This window comes from Leptosomus discolor, chromosome 8, assembly GCF_034619465.1.
Source record: "Leptosomus discolor isolate bLepDis1 chromosome 8, bLepDis1.hap2, whole genome shotgun sequence".
Taxonomy (NCBI): Eukaryota; Metazoa; Chordata; class Aves; order Leptosomiformes; family Leptosomidae; genus Leptosomus; species Leptosomus discolor.
Genome location: NC_141398.1, coordinates 59492720 through 59502937, shown reverse-complemented (window position 1 = coordinate 59502937; position 10218 = coordinate 59492720). Strand labels below are relative to the sequence as shown.

General features: G+C 50.0%; 1 protein-coding gene across 1 annotated transcript in view; it reads left to right on the top strand.

Annotated features, from left to right (window-relative positions):
• Window positions 1-5615: 5615 nt before the first annotated feature.
• The window catches only part of KLHDC4 (kelch domain containing 4), a 28975-nt gene continuing 24372 nt past the window's right edge, over window positions 5616-10218 (top strand). Inside the window, exons 1-4 of the mRNA XM_086468966.1 lie at window positions 5616-5754; window positions 7231-7322; window positions 8429-8507; window positions 9464-9562. Coding sequence (XP_086325092.1) covers window positions 5656-5754; window positions 7231-7322; window positions 8429-8507; window positions 9464-9562 — 369 coding nt within the window. The 5' untranslated portion in view covers window positions 5616-5655. The remainder of the gene's footprint in view (window positions 5755-7230; window positions 7323-8428; window positions 8508-9463; window positions 9563-10218) is intronic.

The window sequence follows — 10218 nt, the reverse complement described above, 5'->3', positions numbered from 1 at the left end:
AACTGGCAGGCTGACTCGAGGAGATTGATGGGGGCCAATGTCACACACAGCCGTGACAATAGCTGGACAGAGATTTTTTCCTGTGCAGCCACTGGAGCATTTTAATCAGGAGCAGCTTCAAGGCTGGGCTGGTAACCACTGCCACGGCTCAGTGACACCGCGGACACCCTACACCCTCCAAACGCCACCATCAAAGCTGCTCTGACGAAACAGCGGAAGCAAAGAGCAGTCCCCGCAGCCATCCGTGACGTCTGAAAGAAGGACAAGCAGAGGGAGGCAGCGACACGTGCAGGAGAATTCGGCTGCTCGACGAGGAAGTTGGCGAAGGCTAACTCGAATAGCGCGACCACGTTAGCTCCTCCAGGAGTCCCGTGCTTAGCCACGCACGCGGGTGTGGGAGCGTAGCTCGCTGAAAACAGGCATGGAATGCTAGAGGGCCTGCACAGGGAAAACTCTGTTGAACAGTTTGTCTAAGCTAACATAGTAGGCCTCAAGGACGCTTCGGCCTTGAGGGTCAGAATAGAAGGATTAGAAGCTAACATCCGTACGAGGCGGAACGCGTTAGTATTAATAGTAAAGTGATAGGTAGAAGCAGATGACTGATGTATGTATAGCACAACTGGAGTTTATGAAAACCTGTAAGTCATGATGACTGTGGAAAATTATGCTATATAAGAAAGTGCACCTGCACAATAAAACGAGTTTCCTGATAGAACTCATATTGAGTCTTTTGTGGATTCTCCAACTCCCGTCTCCGCACGCGGGCACGCACGTGTGCTTGTATTAAGGGAGCAAAACCTTTCTTTGAAAAGAATTTCTGGATTCTGGCGCTTACGAGCGCGGTGGTACACGGGAAGGCCGCGTTCAGGCACCGGCGGGAGCAGAGCTGCCTCACGGGGCAGCCGTTCACGGCGAAGAGCTGCAGGAATTCAGCAGCTGGCCCCGCGAGCAGGAACCCTTGGCAGTGCGAGGTGAACAGCACTCCCTCCTCACCCGTGTAGGCATTTGTTGACACAAATCTGTACACGGTTCTCCCGCTACACGGCCACCCTTAAAATGCTGATCGGCCTTATCCCCGAGCCGAGTGTTCTACCACCCTGAGAAGGCTCCTCTGTTTCACCTTCAAGGTTAGAACTTGCTTGAGCAGAACGAACCTTGTGTTCAGACCTAGAGCCACCTCCCACAGATGGAAGCCTGGCTGAAGGAAGCATTGCAGCAGGAAATACCTATCGATGCCTCCTGCTCCGTCGCGACGCTTCCCCTCCCGGCACTTTGTGAGTAAATTCTTTGAGAACGAAGCCAGCGCAGCCAGGCTGGGCAAGCTTCACACGTGCAGGAATACGGTGTGGAGGGCCTCCGTTTGAGGTTAGAAACCAAACTCACTATTTCAGGCACCAGCGGTTCATTTTGGTGCTGAAATGGAAGCATCTGCATTGAGAACCAGAGCTCAGGGAGGGCAGAGGCATGCTGGCTCAGTGGTGGACATATTCTTACTTATTCGCTGTAGATCAGTGGTGGATTCAGGTGAGTATTTTACCATCTCTGTGGGTTTGTTTTTTCCTCTGGGTGTTTTCTGTATGTTAACTGGAGCTGCCATCTTCCTTATTACTGGTGCTGATGCTAATAGTGCTGTAACACCACAGTGCTATAACATCCTCGTCTAGAATAAGACTGATGCATCATTATTCATGATCAGAAATGTGAACTTCTAAACCACTCTTCTCCTCTGCCTTGCTTTTTAATACTCTCGCTGCAGTTTTCTTTCCAAAAGCAAAGGAAAACCCAACGAAGTCCCACCAGAATGGCAAAAGTAAGGGCTTTCAGAGATTCACTGAGAATTTGTGGCTTCAAGCCCGACCATTTGCTGATGGATTTAGGCTGGTGTCCCTTGGGATGTGTATCTGAATAAAGCCACACTTTGTACTTCCCTCCAGGGAAGCCTCTGCCTTCCTCTGCTTCCTCTGTTTTCAAGATATTAAAGCATCAGTTTCAAAACAGAAAATTCAGGAAGCCAATTGAATGGCCATGAGATATTATCAGCTGCTGGTTACAAATGAGCCTTGAACGAGAGCAAAGTACCATCGCTGACTTGCAGCAGCCGCCTGCCTGCTCCGAATCCAGTTTCAGGGGCCGAGGGGCTTCTGCTGGACTGCGAGCACGGCCAGGGGAGAACCCCAGACTTTCTGTTACGAGGGACTTTTTCCAAAACGAGCCTCGGCTACGCATGCACCCTTCCTTGACCCTCAGCTGCATTTGCCTTCGGAGAGAAGTGCCTTTGAAATGCTGCCACCAGAGCCTAGGGGGGCATTTTCTTACGATTTTGGTGATTTTCTCCTTCCCGTTTCACACGTGCAGAGGAGGAAAATTGCAGCCTGAGCCTGGAGGAGACGAGGGACCTGTATATTGACTTGTTACGTGAAGCGCTCCTGCGTGAGTTACACACCACAGAGCACTTACAGAAGATAACTTGTCCTGGGCGTCCTGACGTGTCCCAGGGCACATGCAGCACTCAGAGCTCTCAGCCTGCTGAGTCCAGCTGTCCCTCCTCCCAACAAACTTCCAAAACCTTCTCTAACACACTGGGTGTTCTGGGTGTTAACGCAGGCAGGATTTTGCGTTCCCCTGCAGCGCTCTCCTCTTGCTCTGCAGGCCCACACCAAGATCCCAGCGCGGTGGAGCCTACCGGCACGGCCGAAGCGGTCCCCGCTCAGCAGCCCCACAGTTCTCTCTGTTTGCAGGGCTTATCTTCCTTCTCATCCTTCTATACAGACAGCATCAGAATACTCTAACCCACCAGCCCTTCCTACAATTGCAAGGCATTTTCGGTTGATTTAGTTACTGTGCTGTCAGCATGTCCTCCCGCTTAATCTGTGTCATTAATTCCTTCCTTGCTACTGGCTTCAGAAAGCATTAACAAGGGAAAAATAAATCAAGTGTTAGAGCACAAAGAAGACTTGTGGGAAAAAGCTTTTGAGTCTTTTCTGAAGCTTTCATGCCTGTTATTCTTTACTTTGCTGATACAGCTGGATTTACCATCCTGTTGAATGAGCATATTCCAGACTATAAAAAAACAACAAAGTAAAACCACGTGCTCTTTGTATAGGTCCGAACTGGAGATGGGCTGCCAGATATAACAGCACAGGACAACTTCATAGCAGTAGAACGAAATGTGCAAACACAGGCAAAGCCGAGCTTACGCTCATGCTCCTCGAAGCGAAGCGGAAACAAAACCTGCGGCCTGACAGAAACGAGAGCGTGAGGACATCCGTGCGTGGGAGCACGTGCGCGTGTGCCTGAGCGCGGCCGTGGTCGGGAGCGCACATCTGTCCGCCAGCTGCGTGAAGATGTTTGTGTGAGCACGCAGGAGTACATCCGTGCGTGTCACGGGGGGAACGTGGACTGGCCTTTCCCGTTCAGGGTGATGGGAAGCCTGTGAAAAGAGCTCACCTACGTGAGTTTTGGAGTCTTAAAATTCATGTTTTGGGGCATTGGTGCTCTCATGTCACAACCTTTTATCTATACAGGCAAGGTGTCCATCAGATCCCGTCAAGCAAGACACATCTCATAACATGACCATCATTGCTACAGCAGGATTTGTCACCATGGTGGAGCAGGGGTATATTTATCCCTGAGAAGTTCCTGCCCTGTTTCATGCTTATATTGCGCTTTGTGTTTTCAAAGTGCAGTGCAAAGTTTTCTTTGTCCTTTCATCCGCTTTTTTTTTCACATAATCCATGAGAAACTAGACTATAGAGTTCAAGAGATCAGAGAACTCACACCAAGAATGTTCTACCCCACGCAGTTCCCCACGTGGTGGCTAGCTCCAGATGACCCCGAACATCTGAAACTACACTTAGAAATATGGAAAATCAAGTTTTGAGAATGCAATTTGAGCTCACAGAGCTGAGGATCTCTGCACGCTCAGTTATGGAAACAACCACGAATGATGCAGCCCCGAAAAGGACGATGGGGGGCAGGTGCAGCAGGGCGTGCAGGAGCTGAGAGACTCCTTGCTCCCCCAGTAAACCAATGCCTGGTGAAGACTTCAAGGGCAGGTTTCACTAAGATGCAGACTTTTTCATTTCAAAGCGTGTCCCCCCCCAAAAAGAGTTAGAAGAAGGTCTGGCCCCAGAGGAACCGGCGACCAAACTCCTGTTGACATCAGGAGGGGATGCGTTTTCACACACTGGTGTCTCTTTGAGGTTAAAGACCAAGAAGCAGCAGGGAGACTTCCTAGGCTGTGTATAGCGCCAGGAAAATCAGCAAAGCTCCTGCATCGTATGTCGGCTGAGAAATTGCCCTATTCACGTGCCCTGGTTTCTCTGTAGCTTTCTGTTTGCTTCCTGTGCATAAACATTGACACGCTGTGCCTTTAGTTGTAACCTCAGTGTTTTCAGAATAACCAGACAACAAAAATGCTGGTCGGCATGTACATTGTCTGCAACCTCAAAATATTTTCCCAGCTCTTCCCTTCATGCTTTTGGGCTGTGTTTCCAAGATCTGAGGTTCAAGTGTAGGCGGACGTTCAAAGCATAGGATCCATCCTGCAATTTCCACAGCACGTACGGGTGTTTGGGTTAACTTGGTGGGCGTTGAGCTGTACCTTCAGTGGATGCCCTTGCTGGTTTGGGGTTAGGCAGTGAGTTGGACAGAGATGAAAATCGCCCTGCTTCCAGGCAAGTGTGGTTTCTTCTGGGAATTCACTAAAAACCATAGTGATCGTACTCCTTCCCTGGCACTAAGAAACAATCACAAAGGCAATTTTGAAGTGCAGGAGGACAAAAGGAAACTCACAGCTCAGATGTATTTACAGTGTGAGTGCTGGTCAGGTGTTCGAAGCAGGCATTCTCCCAGAAATTTTACCTGGGCTCAGCATCTGCGTGAAATAACATGTAAAAAAACCCATTATTATTATCATTATTCCTTCCCCACCATCAAGGGAAAAAAGCAGCTGCCTGGCATCGCCTCGCACTGCTGTTTCCTTCAGCTCTACAACACCTCAAGTCTCTGAGACTGGCCCAGATAAACCCCATTTCCAGAACTTTGGACATGACAATGAAAATGCTTGCACAGCCCCCCCCCCCAAATCCCTGAGGTATTTAGCCCGTAGTTTATTTTTATTTCTGCACAGAGCTTCCCCCAGGCCTGGCTCACGCTTTCAGATAACCCCTAGGCCCTTCGCTTCCCGGGGAGGGGCCATTTTGTGTGAGGGCAGGGGGGCCATTTTGTGGGTTCAACGGTCTCCTCAGGGCACAAATAAATAGGAACGTGTGTCAAACGGGAACCTGGGCTCTGAGAGTGGCTGACAGGCGCTGTGTGGAGCCGCCTTAAGGCCTCTCCCCGGCCCGGCGGGGCTCACAGGGCCGGGCCAGGGCAGCCCCTACCCGCAGCGTTCCCTCAGCCCCGGCCCGGAGCAGGAGAGCCGGGGGAGGGAAGGAAAAGCAAGGCAAGGCGGCGGGTCGATGCCGGCCGCACCGAGTCCGCCGTCCCTGCAGAGGGACCCCGCGGCTACGCCGCTCGGGCAGGAGGCGGGCCGCTCTCTGGAAGCGCCGGGCCCAAGCGGGCGCCGTTGCCCGGCCCGCGGTGAGCCTGGGGCGGGCAGCGCTGAGCGGCGAGCGCGGTGCTCCCCGCGCGGCCTAGCCCGCGTTTTCAGCCATGGGGAAGAAGGGGAAGCGGGAGAAGAAGGGGAAAGGGGCTGAGAAGACGGCGGCGAAGATGGAGAAGAAGGTGTCCCGCAGAGCCAAGAAGGAGGAGGTGAGGAGCGGGCGCGGGGGGCTCCGGTGGTCCCAGCCCGCGGGGCCTGGGCATCCCCTGGGGCGTTGCTCGGCGGGTCTCCGGGGTGTTTTATGAAACGGGGCCTGAAGGGAAAACCGGCGATGGAGGAGGAGGCACGGGGAAGTTGGAGGAGTGGGTTAGGATCGGGGGTATTTCAAGCTGAAAGTAAAGGAGTCGATCCCAACGCAAGCGGCTACAACTTGGGTGAAGTCCCTTGGGTGCCCGCGGGTCATCGGCCGGGTAGAAGATGTGCGGGCGGAGGGGTTTGGAGGCCGGCACCCATGTCCTGAAACTTTTAGGGTTGGTGTTAGGGCGGTCCTGGTGGGAAAGCGGCGCTTGTGCTCAGGCCTGCGGGGTCAGCGTGTGGCTGGGGCTGCGGAGCCACCGGCGCCTGTGGGCGAGGGAAAGGAGAGAAGAGGGTGAGGGGTGAAATAAAGTGTGCTACCAGGAAAGAGGGTGAGGGGTGAAATGAAGTGTGCTACCAGGAAGACTTTTGCCTTGTCGCTGAGGAGCTGGGTGCAGCGTGTGGCAGCACGTGTAAAGGGAAGACAAGAAAATGCAGTTTAAGGGTCCTTCTTGCCTTCCATCTCCCCCCTCCTTCTGCTCTAAAAGCAAATGAAAGTGTTTCTTTCGCTGCTAGAGTGGGTGTTTGTATTTAGGCCTCAAAACAGCTACCCTTCCCTGGTTAAAACAGGGTATTGCAATTGCATAATGCAAAACTTGAGACATAGAAGATGCCGCTGGACATGTGTCCTGGCCATAGGGAGAGCTGATGCTGCGCTGCAGAGGCAGAATTCCCAGATTTTGGAAATCTCTGCCTGGACCACGCCTTCAGAAAGGTTAACTGAAGAGAGGTGGTGACCATTGGAGGTTGTAGGAGAGACCGTGGATCAGAAACTCCCCCTAGCTGCAGTCCTGCTTCTGCCCTTACAAAATCGGTGTATCTGCAGTTTTGGAGGCAGACTTTGTTTTGAATTGACAGGATTTGGAAGGGAGTACAGATACCTGCAGGTTTCTCTCCAGATCAAGTATGAACTGGGAATAGAAAAGAGTTTCCCGTTCCACTGAGGCATTTTTTCGTTTCAGACAAAGAAGAGGACTAGCTGGATTGCAGCATAGAGTTGCTCGTCACTTTGTTAGGGCTGAAACGATTTGCGTTTACTTGCTGATTTGTGCAGTGTTTCTGCTGCAGGAGTAGCAGGTGTGCGCTAAATGCACTTCACGTACCCTCCTCTTAGGACTCTTCTGAGCAACTTGTTAGTGTTCTAGTGGAGACCAGTCTTTAAAGCCTATGTGGGAGTTACTCGGCGTCCATCTCTTGGGGTTGAATGAAGGGAGCCTAGGCAGACAATTCTTTTTGAAAAAGAGAATTTGTGGAGGTGAGTGCCGGTTTCATCTGGTGTGCAGGTGGCTCTGCGCATGTCAAGGAACTCATGTCTGGCTTTTTATTTTCAGGAGGATCTTGAAGCCCTGATAGCAGAATTCCAGAGTTTAGATGCTAAAAAGACTCAAGTAATTGAGTCATCCTGCCCACCGCCGTCACCCAGGTAACAGATTGTATGAGGCTTTGGCCATCACTTATACAGTGGTTGATGGTGCTTTTAATAAAATTTATTTATGTGAAGTTCTTTCCTGGGAGTGGAAGGCAGCGTATCTGGCATAACTGATACCTGGAGTTAAAAAATACCTGGTGTATTGAATGCCTGGTTAAAAAAGGGACCAAAAGCCTTTTTTTTTGTGGCCTTAAAATCACTTTTTTACCATCCCGTCAGCACAAAGGAGGCAAAGCAGTGTTAGATTATAGGGCTTTGAGGAAGAACAAAAGTTAAGAGGAAGTTTTGGATTGGGACGTGAAAGCTGAAAGGACTTAAGAGGCAAAAGGATGTGTCATGAGATACAAGACACTTTATCAAGTGTAGCTTGGGGTCCATGTAGTTCTAGGTTCTGTATTTTTTTGTTGCTTGTGGCTTGTTAGTTAAATGTTTTTCTCTGTTTTCCTCTCTGTGTAGTGGGACGGGTCAGTACACTGCTGTTAATCTCGCAGGGGTGGTGCAGTGGTCAGTTACTGCTCCTTGGGAGTGGTAGGGGTCTGGATCTGTCCCCACATGGTGCAGAACACTTTGGTACGTAGATGAGCAGTGACCAGTGGTGACTGCAGAATAGTGACGCAGATAAGTTGATATGAGACAGCCCAGTTCCACCCATAGTTATGTGCCCTCATAAAACTTAATTTTTGTTCTTGACACGCCAGCATTAAAATTCAAGAGCTCACGTCAAAAGGCATGTTAAATGACAGTGTAACGTGTGCTCCTAAAATAGGAGAAGATTTCAGACAGTGTCAAATTAATCTTGCTGGAAGTTTTTAAGAAGGTAATTTCTTTGAGAAGTTTTTAGCCCTGGGGTGAGTATCAGAGCCTAGTAGTTTGGCAGATGATGGAGAGACCTTTGTGGCTAGAGGGCAGAGGTGCTAGTGCTAGCTGAGCTAAAGGCTGCGAGCTTCTGCGTTGTAGAAGACTCCTACACATCTACTGTTTTGGTCATTCCTCTTTCTTTTTTTTGGTCATTCCTCTTTCTTTTTTTTTGGTCATTCCTCTTTCTTTTTTTTTGGTCATTCCTCTTTCTTTTTTTTTGGTTACTCCTCTTTCTTTTGCAGGCTGAACGGCTCGCTCTCTGCTCACCCCGAGAAAGACGAATTGATCCTTTTTGGAGGTGAATATTTCAATGGCCAAAAAGTAACGTATACTTCCATTTTTTTCTTCTTTATTCTACCCTGTCCCTGCCTTTGACTGTAATTTGCATGAGTCTCATTTGAAGTGAAATTCAAGGCAGCAGTCATAAAATATGTATTTGTCCCTGAATGAGAGCAAAATAGCCTTTTAATTCTGCCGTGATACTGTCTCATGCCTGAGCAGTTGGCAGGAAGGAGACATGCTAGAACCCATTAAGGAGTCAGAGTGATTGTCTCAGCATCAATATTTCAGGCCTTCATAATTTCTCCAGACTTACTTGTAGCCATGTCTGCCCCTCATTTTTGATAACTATTGAAGAATCTCTTATCCTCCACTTTTCAAAACAAGACACTTCTGCAGTTTTGCTGCTGGCAGAGCATTGCCTGCCTTGGAGGTGTGTACAGTAGCAAATATTTGCAAGCGAGCCCTCTTGTTACTGAATTTCTGCAAATTGCAAGTTTTATTATGCTCCTGGAGACAAGCGGGTCTTAATGACCCTGAGAAGTTGTACATGCTGTAGCTTGAAAGCTCAAGCCTGCCAGCGATACTTGGCTGCCTTAGATCACCCGGTGTGCTGTGCTAAACTAATTCTGCTTGCTTCGCTGCCTTAAGCTGTTCCTGTCTCTGGAGTTGAGCAGCAGTTTGGGCATCTTTCACCTGCACATCTCTGTTAAGCTCCAACTTCTTTAGTCCTCGTATCTTGAGCTATCGCAGGCTTAACCGAGGGTTTGGTCAAGAACAGTCCAGTCCAGTGGAGCACTGAAAAAGTTACTGACTGGCAGTCAGGTGGTTGTCCGCTTTCCCTGCCTGATGGGGCAAGTGAGCTCTTGCTTTGCAGAGCTGATGCTGTGCTCCTTCTCCCCCAAACTCACAGATAACCCTCAGGGGTGCCTGTGCTTGGTAGGCTCCTGTCCAGTGGAGAGCTGCGGTGATGTGTGTTTTCTCTTCCTCTCCAACAGACGTACCTGTATAACGAACTGTACGTTTACAACATCCGGAAGAACAGCTGGTCTAAAGTGGAGATCCCCAACCCGCCACCAAGGCGATGTGCTCACCAGGTACAGTACTGGGTGCCAGAGCAGCAGTGGGAATTGTTTTAATGCTGTGCTAAAGATGGATGGGAGTTGATTTTTTTTTTTATTATTATTATTATTATTTTTATTTTTCCCTGAGGGTTTCTGGCTTCTCTTCATTCTCCTTGTACTGGGCTGCCAATGGTGTCGCTTCACCTCTTTTGCTGAGGGGGCCTGTACAAGCTTGTCCAAGGTGCTTGTGCTCTCTGATCACTGGGTGGCCTCTGGAAACGTTAGATGTGGAATGAAGATTTGAGGTTGCATCCGTTGGGTCAGCAGGACTCGTGGGGAGGACTCTTTTGAAGATGACCTCTCCTTGCTGCATTATATGGGGACCAGCTCAACCATCCGTGCTCCCAGAATGGCACTGAATTTTCAAAATGCTGCTCAGGGTATAACTTTGAACTTGACCAAAGTGCTACGAGTGGCAGAGCTGCTGTGCACGGTCGTTTCCTTAACGCCCACAGGCCTGCATCTGTGGGCCTTACAGATAATGCCGCTCCAGCAGTGGGAAGGACCCGGTGCTGTAGGGTTTCCCTGGTAGCACATTGCAGTTGGGCTTTGCCAGGTGTCCCAGCTGTACCCCACAATGGACCACTAGCACGGACTGCCTTCGAGCTGTGATTTATTTTTTTTTTCTT